Source organism: Eptesicus fuscus, chromosome 23, assembly GCF_027574615.1.
Source record: "Eptesicus fuscus isolate TK198812 chromosome 23, DD_ASM_mEF_20220401, whole genome shotgun sequence".
NCBI lineage: Eukaryota > Metazoa > Chordata > Mammalia > Chiroptera > Vespertilionidae > Eptesicus > Eptesicus fuscus.
The window spans coordinates 13912189-13924104 of NC_072495.1; the positions used below are offsets into that span (position 1 = coordinate 13912189).

At 58.4% G+C, this 11916-nt stretch overlaps 2 protein-coding genes across 2 annotated transcripts; one reads left to right on the top strand and one right to left on the bottom strand.

Moving 5' to 3' along the window:
* The first annotated feature begins 452 nt into the window (after nucleotides 1–452).
* Nucleotides 453–4643, top strand: NRGN (neurogranin). The gene is made up of 2 exons (XM_008142581.3): nucleotides 453–467; nucleotides 4422–4643. The coding sequence occupies exons 1-2, from the start codon at nucleotides 453–455 to the stop codon at nucleotides 4641–4643; spliced, it is 237 nt and encodes a 78-aa protein (XP_008140803.1).
* Nucleotides 4644–6424: 1781 nt separating this feature from the next.
* VSIG2 (V-set and immunoglobulin domain containing 2) lies at nucleotides 6425–11686 on the bottom strand. The gene is made up of 7 exons (XM_008142579.3): nucleotides 11557–11686; nucleotides 10973–11136; nucleotides 10051–10258; nucleotides 8882–9040; nucleotides 7595–7714; nucleotides 7347–7491; nucleotides 6425–6604 (listed from the first exon to the last, which is right to left on the bottom strand). Exons 1-7 carry the CDS (start codon nucleotides 11615–11617, stop codon nucleotides 6472–6474), a joined length of 990 nt encoding a protein of 329 aa, XP_008140801.3. The 5' UTR covers nucleotides 11618–11686; the 3' UTR covers nucleotides 6425–6471.
* Between the last annotated feature and the right edge of the window lie 230 nt (nucleotides 11687–11916).

The window sequence follows — 11916 nt, forward strand, 5'->3', positions numbered from 1 at the left end:
TGCGCGGTTTTCCATATATGGCTGGGAGGGTGTTGTGCCCAGATGTGTGTGTGCGGCTGGATGTAGGGGGCCTCCATCTGCCTGGCAGTCTGCCGCCTCAGCAGCAAGGGGTTGGCTAGGGGAGGATGAGTGTGTAGGAGGAGTGGATGGAAATGTGTGGGAGGAGGGGCTGGGGCAGGAGCGGGAGCACGGCGGAGGGGCGGGGCCATTCCTCCAGTTTTCCCCGCCCACCCTGTCCGAGGCGACTCGTGATTGGCTTCTAGACCGCAGGGCTCAGGTTACATTCGCGAGCGGAGCCGAGCGCGGGAGAGCGGACCGAGAGCGCAGCTGAGGGTTCGGCGCGGGTCAGCCGGTGCTGCTCGGCCCCCCGAGGCTCCACCAGGCACCACTCGGACCCACCCCCCCACCCTGCGCCAGCTCCGCCCAGGCGAGGACCCCCCCCCAACACCAGTATGGACTGCTGCACCGTAAGTTAGAGGGCCCGGGGGACGGGCACCCTGATTGGTCTGGGGCAGGGACTCCTGGGAACCCCCTGGAGGGTAAGGGCAGGGAGAGAGGGGAGTGGGTGCAAAGACCTAGGAGCAATAGGTGTGCCTGCTGAGACCTGGCGGAGGGTGGTGGAAGGCACCCGCCTGACTTGGCAGCCCTAGGAAAATGCTCCCCATTTGCGGGGGCGGCTGGGCGTCTGGGCGCCCATCCTCCAGGCGGTCTGGGTTGGACTGGGAAGCTCGGCATGGCTCTGCAGCAGGGAAGCTGCAGGTTAGAGGAAAAAGAGAAACTTCCCCCTAGAGAGCGGGTAGAAACCATCGCCTAGTGATGCTGCATCGACTCCCTTCCGACTCTTCTCACCTGGCTTTCGGGCCCCCCACCCCGTTCCCCATCCCACTGCCGCCGCGGTGGGTGGGCGCGCAGTGTGATCCTCCGGAACCTCGAGCCCTGTTTGGCGCAGGGTCGGATAGCCAGTTCATGCTGGTTAGCTTCGTAATGATGCTGGACAGCAAAGAGCCTAGTCAGTGTGGTTCTGGGGAGGGGTTGGCCCGGCTCCCAACGCCTTCTAAGCCCTGAGGGGACTGGGTGACCGCGAGAGAGCCCTGCTGGCGAGAGAAGGAAGTGTCTGCAGTTTGTCAGCGCCCACGGAGACCTAGATGCGCAAGTGCCTAACATCGAAGTAGATTGCTGTTCAGGGGACTCTGGTATGGAAGTGCCTGGCTCACTAGAGGAGTACAATGAGCATACATATATAACATTTATTTTCCTTTTCTAATGATTGATTGTTAGCCCCTACATGTGGAGAAAGACTACTGCAAAGTCCTCGCATTCCCAGCCATTCAGGCGACCCAACTAATGATACAAGAGCTTATGACTTTGCTAGCTCCCCACCCTCCACCCTTAAAAAAAGAAAAAAAGAAAAAAAGAGTGAGGTTAGGAAGGAAAGGATAGCCCAGATTATAAAAGGTGAGAATTCCTTATAACTGGGTACCAAGAGGCAGAGAGAACTTAGGATCAAGTCGCTGTGGTTGTTGCTATGATTTCAACTCATATTAATATTAATAAGAGTTGTAAATTTGTGAATGCTTACCATGTACCTAACACTTTACATTTAATCATCACAGTGGCCACGCGAGGTAGATATTATTTCCCCCATTTTACAGATGTGCAAACCGAGGTTTAGAAAGATTGAATGATTTGTCCATGGAGGCACAGCTTCTAAGTGTGAAGGCAGGATTCAAACATAGCCTTGTCTGGTCCAAATACATTACCTCCCCTCTAAATATTTACTATTTTCCTCATTATGAAGGTGATTTACTCACAAAAGAAAATGTAAAAACTAAAGATAAGCATAAAAAAAGAAACATGCCAATCATCTACAACCCCACCCCCTGGAAATGCCCTGATAACAGTTTTCATTCCAAGTCTTTCCCTTTTATTCTCCAGGAAGCAATTTTTGGTTGTGGAAGGAGGACTGGGCTCTTAACGGAGGCTCTTGGGTTCCACCGAAGAAGAGCTCCTTACCCCTAACCGTATTTTATAAAGTAGAGACAATAAGGGGATGGAGGGTTCTGCATACGTGTGAGTGGGGGGAGGGGGCCAATATTGCCGAGATGGTAAGAATGATGGGGAAGGGAAAGCAGGCAGCACGGTGCGGGGAAAAGAGGTGAGAGAGAACAGAATCCAAGAGGCTGGGGAAGGCATGGAACTCATCTCAGATGGCGCCTGCAGGAGTAATTAGGGTAGAACGTTGGGTCTCTGCCTGGAGGCCCTGGTTTGCCCTGACCATGCTCTTGAGTGCCCAGAAAGCCAAACTGAGTGGTTGGTAGGCATGTCTGGAAGGAGAGCCCCCTAAAAAAAGGAGAAGCTGCCCTCCAAACTCTGCAGAAGAGGCGAATACACAGTTATCCCAGTTGTTCTAGCTGGGAGGGGTGGTGGCCATCGGTTAGTCTGAGTGTTGTTGGGGAGAGAAACTCCTTCCTCAGTTCAACCTCCGCAGCCGCCAGCTGAGGACAGGTGGGCCGCCAGCTGAGGACAGGTGGGCCGCCAGCTGAGCTGAGGACAGGTGGGCCGCCAGCTGAGGACAGGTGGGCCGCCAGCTGAGGACAGGTGGGCCGCCAGCTGAGGACAGGTGGGCCGCCAGCTGAGGACAGGTGGGCCGCCAGCTGAGGACACGTGGGCCGCCAGCTGAGGACAGGTGGGCCGCCAGCTGAGGACAGGTGGGCCGCCAGCTGAGGACAGGTGGGCCGCCAGCTGAGGACACGTGGGCCGCCAGCTGAGGACAGGTGGGCCGCCAGCTGAGGACAGGTGGGCCGCCAGCTGAGGACAGGTGGGCCGCCAGCTGAGGACAGGTGGGCCGCCAGCTGAGGACACGTGGGCTGGGGCTGGTTTCTTTGGTCATTCTCCTCTTTTGAGGCGAAACTTCCCAGTTCCCTGAGAATATCCCAAGAAAGGCTTAAGCAGCGTCACTTGGGTTTCTAGGTGGGGAATAAGATGTCGGGGGGAGAGCACAAGACCAGGGGGGACAAAAAGTGTGCCAGGCCCTCCACGATCACACTGGCCTCTTGGTAATTCCCTTTCACTGCATTTAACTAACGATGGGCACACACGGAAGAACTTGGAGATCTATGAAACCGAGGCAGCCTTCGGAAGCATGGCGAGGAAAGGCATTTGTACACCTGCGCTTAGACCTCTGGGGTTCAAATCTGGGGCAGGACCTGGTTGGGCTGGTGATCACTGAAAGCCCCACTGATACCCACCCCACCTCTGTGAACTGGATGGGGACATGCACAGGACGGAATGACTACGTGAGATCTGGTCATCGCTCGCCCAGGGAGCAAACCACAGCGAAGGCAGTGGAAATCCTCGGGCTAAACAAATGAGGGCAAATTCCTAGAAGCCGGGGGGTCAGGTCAAAGGAGAAACGCTCTTCTGACTTCAGAGTAGCCATCTGGATCGCAACCTACATTAACACTGAGCACACAGGGGTCAGGGGCTGAGGCCCTCTCCCAGCCGGAGCCTTGCCTCTGAAATCAGCGTGGCCAGTCGGTTCCCTGCCCCTTCCTACTCTCAGCTGGGGCAGGCTGGGGGAGAAACAGAAAGCTGGGGCGTGGGGTGAGTCTGATTATTATTAGGTTGGACCATATGAAATTTTTCATTTTTAAAAAATATTTTCATTGATTTCAGAGAGGTAGGAAGAAGGAGAGAGAGTGAGAGATCGAAATAGAAATGATGAGAGAGAATCACTGATCGGCTGCCTCCTGCACGCCCCACACTGGGGATGGAGCCCACAACCTGGGCATGTGCCCTGACCTCCTGGTCCCTAGGTTGATCGATGCTCAACCACTGAGCCATGCTGGCTGGGCCGAAATTATTTTCATCTGACCAATCGCACCTACAAAAACAACTAGTTCACATCAACTCGTTATTCGCACGAATTCTAGTAATATCTGCCCCTTATTGCACAACTAGATTGTGTCAGAGACTTTATGCAGATTGTGTTGTTTAATTCTTCCCCACAACCCACAGAGGTAGATAGGATCCTGACTTCAGAAGGGGCCCCTTTGAGCTGGAGGCACCTCTGAGGACAGGGAGAGGCAGCCACGTCCAGGAGAGCCTGCTGTTCACGTGACTCCTCCAACCCCGCCCCCTCCAGTCCGCTCCACAGCTCCCCATGGCCACCCAGGGGTCTCTGGCTGCCTTGCATCCCATCCCACCATGCGCTTCTCTTTCCCGAGTGGGGAATACAACTGTGTCCACCTGAACCTGAACCGTCCTTAATTCCTGCCACTACCCAGGAGGGGCACACACACACACACACACACACACACTCCCGCCTCGCCCTGGTCAACCCCTAAGGCTCTCCTCCTACCTCCCACCTCCCTCCGAGTCCCGGCCGGGTCACCGCACAAATACCCCCGCCCCGCCCCCAGGAGAGCGCCTGCTCCAAGCCGGACGAGGACATCCTAGACATCCCCCTGGACGATCCCGGCGCCAACGCCGCCGCTGCCAAAATCCAGGCGAGTTTCCGGGGCCACATGGCACGAAAGAAGATCAAGAGCCGGGAGAGCGGCCGGAAGGGCCCGGGCCCCGGAGGGCCTGGCGGAGCTGGGGGCGCGCGGGGAGGCTCGGGCAGCGGCCCCAGCGGAGACTAGGCCAGGTGAGCGGGTCCTCCCCCAGCCCTGGGACCCGTCGGGAGCAAGGAAGACCGAGGGGGGGGGGGGCGGAGGGAGAAGAGGGGTTTGGGAAGCGAAGGGTGGGGGGACTGGAAATCTGGGGCGGGAGGTGGGCGGGGGAGAGAGAGCTTAGGGCGCTGCGGACCCGAGAGCTCACCTATTTCTCTCTCCACTCTCCTTTCCGCCCCTCCCCCCCCCCCCCCCCCCCGGACCGAAGAGCTGAGCATTTTCGAAGGTAACAGTACGACCTGGAAGCGATGGAGTGGGAACCCGAGTGGGAGGGAGAAAAGGATCCAGTCCCCATCCCTTCCCTCTGCCCGCCCTCACCCCTCCCAGCGCCGGGAAATGCACCGTGCGACTGCGTGGGGGGGGGGGGGGGGTCTGATCCATCCAGACGCCCGAGGCTGCGATGGGGACACACCTGAACCGACACAGACGTGCAGTCGCTCCGTTTGGCCGCTGGATCACGGCCGCGGGGCTCTGGCGCACAGTGGTGCGCGCACACACCGGCCGCGCCTGGGTTCAGCTCAATGACTCGGTGGGAGGTGGGGTCCGGGGTGCCGGCCCCCCCCCCCTGGCGCTCCCGCGGCGTTGTCCGGGTCCAGGAAGGGGGAGAGGAAGTCCCGGACAGGGCAGGTGCTCAGTCCTTCTCTGTCCTCAGTTCCCCAGGAGAGATGGATGCCGCGACCCCTCCGCAGCGACGCGACTTCCCTGCAGTGTTTGTGACCCTCCCTCTCCTTCCCGCCACCCTGCCAGCTTCACGAGCCGCCCTACGTCCTCGGAGACCCCGGCCCAGGCGGGCTCCGTCGAGGAGTCGCCGAGTCCGTGCCCTTTCATTTGGCTCTGCGTTCCAGGGAGGTCCCGTTCGCCCTCCTTCCCCCACGCAGCCCCGGACCTCGCACTCCCCGGGCGTCACTCCCGGCTTCTCGCCCCGCCTCCCCGCACCTGCATGCAGTTCTGCCTCCGCAGCCTCCTGGGCGATCCCCTGAGTGCACCGCAGAGGGCGCCCTACCCTCTACGTGGCCGAGGACAAGCAACTTGAAAAAAAAAGCCCTTTAGTTCCCCGCACAGCTAAAGGGGGCGTCTTTCTTCTCTGTGCCGTTCTCCCCCTCGCCCAGCCCCAGAACTTTGGATCTGGAGCGAGGAGAGAGGGGAAGAGAGTTTTTATGGTGTCTGATACCCCTTGCTCCGATGAGAAGGGAAGTCCCTATTTCACACCCCACCCCCCGCCTGCCTGTACTCGGCCCTCCGCTCACCCCTCCACCGGCTCTGCTCGTTTTGCCGACGCTGAGCGCGGGGTGGCTCGGTGGGAGGAGTCTGTTGTGGCCCGGCCCCTGCCCTGCTGGCTCCGCCCCCGACGGGCTCCTGGGGCTGTGGCCGGAAGGTTTTTGTGTGTTTTGTGTTTTTGTTTTTTTTTTTTTAATCTATGAGTGTGCATGTGACTGTGCTGGGTTGGAATGTGAACAATAAACAGGAATGTCCAAGTGTCCCAAGGGTGTCAGAGGGGAGGGTGCCTGGGTGCACAAAGCCACTGCTCACAACTTGAACAAGTCTCCTTTGACCGGAACCAAAAAGTGGAGGTGGGGGGGAGAGGGGGGGGGAGGAAAGGGCGAGGGACCTGGGATAAAACCTCCCCCCCCTTCCCTCAGACAGCATCACATCCGGGGCTGTGAGCCCACTCCTTCCCTGACTGGTCACACTCCCGGGCGGCCTAGGGGATTTGCTACACCGCAGAAGGAAGAGGGAGACAAGATGGTCCGAAGAGGCTTTAATTGTGGATATTCCCCCTCGGTGACGGGCAGGGAAGTCAGACAACCACAGGGAGCTTGGACTTGTTGGTCTTCACAGAGATGGCAGAGGGGGGCTTCTCCAGGAGCCCATTGCTAGGGTCGGCCATCCCAGAGGTTTGCTCCGAAATCCCAGGAGCGGTGGCGTCCTCTCTGGTGGTTTGTAAACACATTCTGAGTGAAAGGCTGGAGGCGTCCCTCCCTCCAAGGACACTCCTCCCCCCACCCAGGGACCTGTACACTTGACTGCGCCTGGGAATGAATCATCTGCGGAACTTGGGTTGAAATGAAGATTCCGGGCCCCATCACCCCCAACGCACACACACACACATGCTACTTCCGGGAGGGGTTAAGGGGTGGCCTGAATCTGAATGTTAACAAGCTCACGGTCGTTTCTGTCCAAAGGAGATGGAGCCCACAACCCAGGCATGTGCCCCTGACCAGGAATCCAACCATGGCCTCCTGGTTCATAGGTCAACCGGAGGACCACACGTGGAGGAATACTGCTCTGGTCCCTAGTTTGGACCCTACAATTGACAGCAGATGACAGCGGCAGCTCTTATCTCTCCTCTCCGTGCTGTGCGCCACCCCCACCCCACCCCCAACATACACAGAATTAACACTCAGCTGGACGCTCAGGGCAAATCTAACTCCTGGAATCCACGTCCTGTTGATGTTTATGAAAGGCCTTGAGAACTGAAAATTCTTATAAGTATGAGGAGGGTGAGGGCAGCTTATACACTTGCTCACACACAAATACACCCCTATTCACACCAAGTCCCAGGGCTGAGCGGCACTCCATACCCTCCCAAAGATGTCACAGTTTCAGGGCTGGCATCACCTACCCTTAATCCAAGCCCTGTCCGCCCTCTGCACTACCCGCCCCTCTGCTCACCGAAGGTCACTACCCCCGTAAGTCTCCTTAGGCCTCTTCCTCCTCTCTTTCTGGAACCTCATGAGGCAGAATACAGCGACAGACAGGATCAGCACGCCCAGGAGCACTCCAATCACCGCCCCGGCCATCCGGCCTGTGGAAGGGTCTAAGGACACACAGGACCCTCAGAGCTGCAGCCCCTCCTTGGCCCCTCAGACCATCTCCTACAGCCCAGGCCTGCCCGCCTGGCCTCTGCCCAGCATCCCTACCAGTCACAGACAAGGTCAGTTCGCAGGATGCACTGCCCATCTGGTTGGTGGCCACACAGCGGTAGGTGCCCGAGGAGGCCCGGGAGAGATTGGTGAGAATGAGCTGACCGGACACCTCATCTAGAGAGTGAAGAGGAAGTAAGTGTTCCATTACTGGACTCACAGTGAGCACCCTCTATGACGAAAGCATTTTTCATTTCATCCTGTCAGGAAGGGACTAACCTCAGTTTATTAGTCAGTCCCTTCCTAACGAATAAATGCCAAAGCCACTGCAACTTCTGTGCCCTTTCCCCCCGACACAGCTGCCTTCTCAGGGAGGGGGAGCCTGCACACGCATGAAGGGCTCAGAAACTGGCAATGGAATTGGGGTGGGTGCTCACGGGCTGATGTCAGGTTCCTGGGTGCAGGGGGGAAAGTCTTCATCACTAGAAACTGTATCCTCTGAGATGGCTCTAAGCTGGACCAAGTGCTTTTCTAAGCTGCTTACCTTCCCCACTTTTTAAAATAATATATATTTTTTTATTGATTTCAGAGAGGAAGGGAGAGGGAGAGAAGCTAGGAACATCAATGATAAGAGAGAATCATTAATTGGCTGCCTCCTGCATGGCCCCCTACTGGGGATTGAGCCTGCAACCCAGGCATGTGCCCTCGACCAGAATCAAACCCAGGACCTTTCAGTCCACAGACCGATGCTCTATCCATTGAGCAGAACTGGCTAGAGCTAACCTTCCTTTAGATTCTAAAGTTTAGAAGGCAGAGCACACACCAGCAAGTGATCTGGGCTCTCTGGCTTGAGAGGGGGTGAACTAGGGCTGAGAAGAGAGAGGGCACAGGAGCGAGCATGCGGAGGCTGAGAAGCCAAGGCTCTTAGCCAGTTTACATGGTTCTCCAGAGAAACCAGCTAAGTGATCAAAACAGTCCATGCTAGTCTGCCTCAGTTTCCCTTTCCCTAGGAAGTTTGGAAATGATTCATGACCCTGAAGAAATCTCAAAGAAACCGCTCCCAAACAGACAAGTGGGAATCACAGAATGCCCCTGCCTTCCGCTCTCTTCCATAATATCAGGAGTCTATTGGGCTTGAGAAATGCTTCCAGGATCGCGCAGTCGCAGACTGTGCAGGGAGACAGACAGGAGGGACCAAGACAGGAACCAAGAAAGAGGCGGGGAGAAGGTATAGCGTTGGTCTCATACACACAGGCCTGGAGCTGGTACTGTGAGGGTGTGGGGTTTAGAGACCAGGTTTGCCCAGGTCCTGAGTCCCCTCTTCCTGGACGCCCGGGCCCTTACCTTGCACCATGCTGCCAGGAGGAGGTGTAGGAAGAGATCCAAGGCGGACCCAGTTGTACACGGGCCTGGGAGCTCCTTCAGAGGAACTGCACCTCAGGGCAGCAGAGCCTCCCACAGATGTGTCACCAGTCCGGCTGCACAGGGGGCCACTGGGGGGCGCTGCAAACATCACAGAAAGATCCTTAGTGGTCTTCCGATCCCCCCTCATTAAATGCTGGATTTCCTCATTCAATACTCCTACCAATAACAGTCCATTTTTGGTGTAGAAATCTGGTGGATAGGGTCCCGTGTCTGCATCCCCAGAAAATGACTTGCGTTATTGGAAATTCTGATAGAAAAATCCTCATGTTGCGCCCAAATCTATGTCAATATCTCCCCATTGGTCCCCATTCCTGCCCTCTGGGCCCACAAAGAGAAATGAAAGATCTCTCCTTCACAGGACAGCCCTTCAGATTCCTGAGTGCAGCTGCCATGCGCCACCTCCTAAGTCGGTGGTTCTCAACCTTCCTAATGCCGCGGCCCTTTAATACAGTTCCTCATGTGGTGGTGACCCCCAACCATAAAATCATTTTCGTGGCTACTTCATCACTGTAATTTTGCTACTGTTACGAATCGTAATGTAAATATCTGTGTTTTCCGATGGTCTTAGGCGACCCCTGTGAAAGGGTCGTTCGACCCGCAAAGGGGTCGCGACCCCCTGGTTGAGAACCGCTGTCCTCAGGGGTCTCTTTTCCATCTAAACATCCCCAGCGCCTTTAGTAGATTCTTCTGTTGGCTCCAGTCTGGGGTGAGATGGAAGCTCTGAACACAAAATTGGTGCTTAGTGGGTAGAGGCCCTTGTTCCTTTAAGGGTCACCCCCCGACTCTGCCACTGACCTCGGGAGGGACAGAATCTGAGGTACAAATGGGAGGTTCCCCCAAAGATGGAGCGGTTGGGGCATGACTCAAACCGTGTATGCGGGACCTTTGTGACTAGGGCCTGAGGGAGGGGCATCCTGTGGAGGGTGGAGCAGGAGCAGGACTGGCTGGCTCAGAAGGCTCCAGGAAGGAGGTCCTTTCCCTCGGGGTCCCCAGTGCAGCCCTGTGCTTGGGCTGGAAATCAGGAGATGGGGGGATCTATCAGGGCCCGCAGAGTCTTTCAGGGTGTGTGGGTCCCCGGCCTGCCTTACCCAGCACAGTAAGGTTGACTAGCCCCAAGCCATTGGTGTAGAAATCTGGTGGGTTGTTAACTTGGCAGAGGTAGGTTCCCGTGTCTGAGGGGTGGACGTCAGCCAGTTTCAGGGTGGCCACGCCTCCTGTGGGGGGGTTCTGAAGCAGGCTGGCCCGCTTCGCCTTGGAACCAGTGGGATACAGCTGTCCGTTGGTGAAGTACAGGATCTGGGGAGAAGCAGAGGACACACACGCGCACGCTCCTTTTCCTGGCTGGCATCAACTCTGCGCCTCCTTCTCACAAGGCCCATCCCTCACACCAGCCAGGGAAGCTGACACTTTGTAGCCGGAACCAGGAAGGTCTGTCTCCCCAAATACCAGCCCTTCCCCAATGGGAAATGAACTATATTCCTTGCTTTCAACTAAGGATGGCTCTCAATTTGGGGAACACAATACACATATTCGTGGAAAGGGCAGCATTTTATCCCACTTTCAATCACAACAGCTGAGCGTCCATCACTGGCGTGTATTACCTGCAGCTGGGCCCCTGCACGGACGCGGGGGAATTGCATAGGGAGCTGCGGGATAGGCAGGCGGCCACAGAAGCCGTGTATGGGACCCGGGATTACCCAGATTGCGGTCCTCAGAAGATCTAGGAGGAGTCCACTTCTTTTCTCACCCAAGCACACGGATCTCTCCACGCACCCTCCCTGCCCTCACCCTCCCTGCCCTCAGCACGCCCAGGAGCACTCCAATCACCGCCCCGGCCATCCGGCCTGTGGAAGGGTCTAAGGACACACAGGACCCTCAGAGCTGCAGCCCCTCCTTGGCCCCTCAGACCATCTCCTGCAGCCCAGGCCTGCCCGCCTGGCCTCTGCCCAGCATCCCTACCAGCCACAGGCCAGAGCCGCCCCCTCCCCCCCTCCCCCACCCCCAGCTCACGGGCGTGGACGCAGAGATGGGCTTCCCGAGCTGCACAAAGCTCCACTCCAGGGCGAAGCTGTCCGTCACGGACGTGCTGTAGGTGCAGGTCAGCTCGGCCGTCTTGCCCACCGGGGCGCTCAGGGGCTCCGCGGGCACACGCACCTCCACCGCGCGGCCGGGAGCTGGGGGCGCACAGGGAGGGCCGCTCAGACGGCCAGCCAGCCGGAGGCCGAGGGGGTGGGGTCGGGGGCTGGACTCCCAATCTCTTGGAGAGGGGGGGGGCGGGAGTCTGGAGCCCGGTCCACCGGTGGGTCTTCCAAGAGGAGGCTCGGGGCTCCCCCCACCCCTCCCTTCTCGAAACCCCAAGTTTCAGGAGGGAGGAGCGCACTTCGCGGCTGAGTTTTGTGGGTAAAAGGACGAGCCTGGCCAGGTAGGAGGGTGTGTTTGTCCGGGAGAGGAAAACAATGGTTCTGCCGCGGCTCAGCCCTCCCGGGGAGGCCCGGCTCGCTGGCCGACTGGCGCGCGCGCCCCCCGACCGGGCCCCGCCGGCCCTGGACGCCCCCTCCCCGGCCTCGCGCACCCCCAGCCCGGCCCCTCCTCACCAGTCACGCAGACCAAGCCCAGCAGCGCCCCGCACAGCAAAGGCCCGGGGAGCGGGGCCATGGCCGCGTCCTGCCGTCTTGGGTCCGGTGTCCCCGCGCAGGGAGGGAAGGCGGTGCCCGCAGGGCAACCTCCCGCGCTGGTCGGGCCCAGACTGGCTATCTCAGAGCAAACACGGGGCGAGGCCGGCGCCCTCGCTAAGGAAACGCCTCGCCCTCCTCCAGGCCCAGTCCTGGGAGCGTTTGGACTCGACTCCCTTCTTCTGTCCTCCTCCCCCACCCCCATGTCTGAAGCTGTGGGGCCCTGGGGAACGGACTGGACAGGGGGTGTGGAGTGGCCGCCTGGAGGGAAGGGGTCGGCAC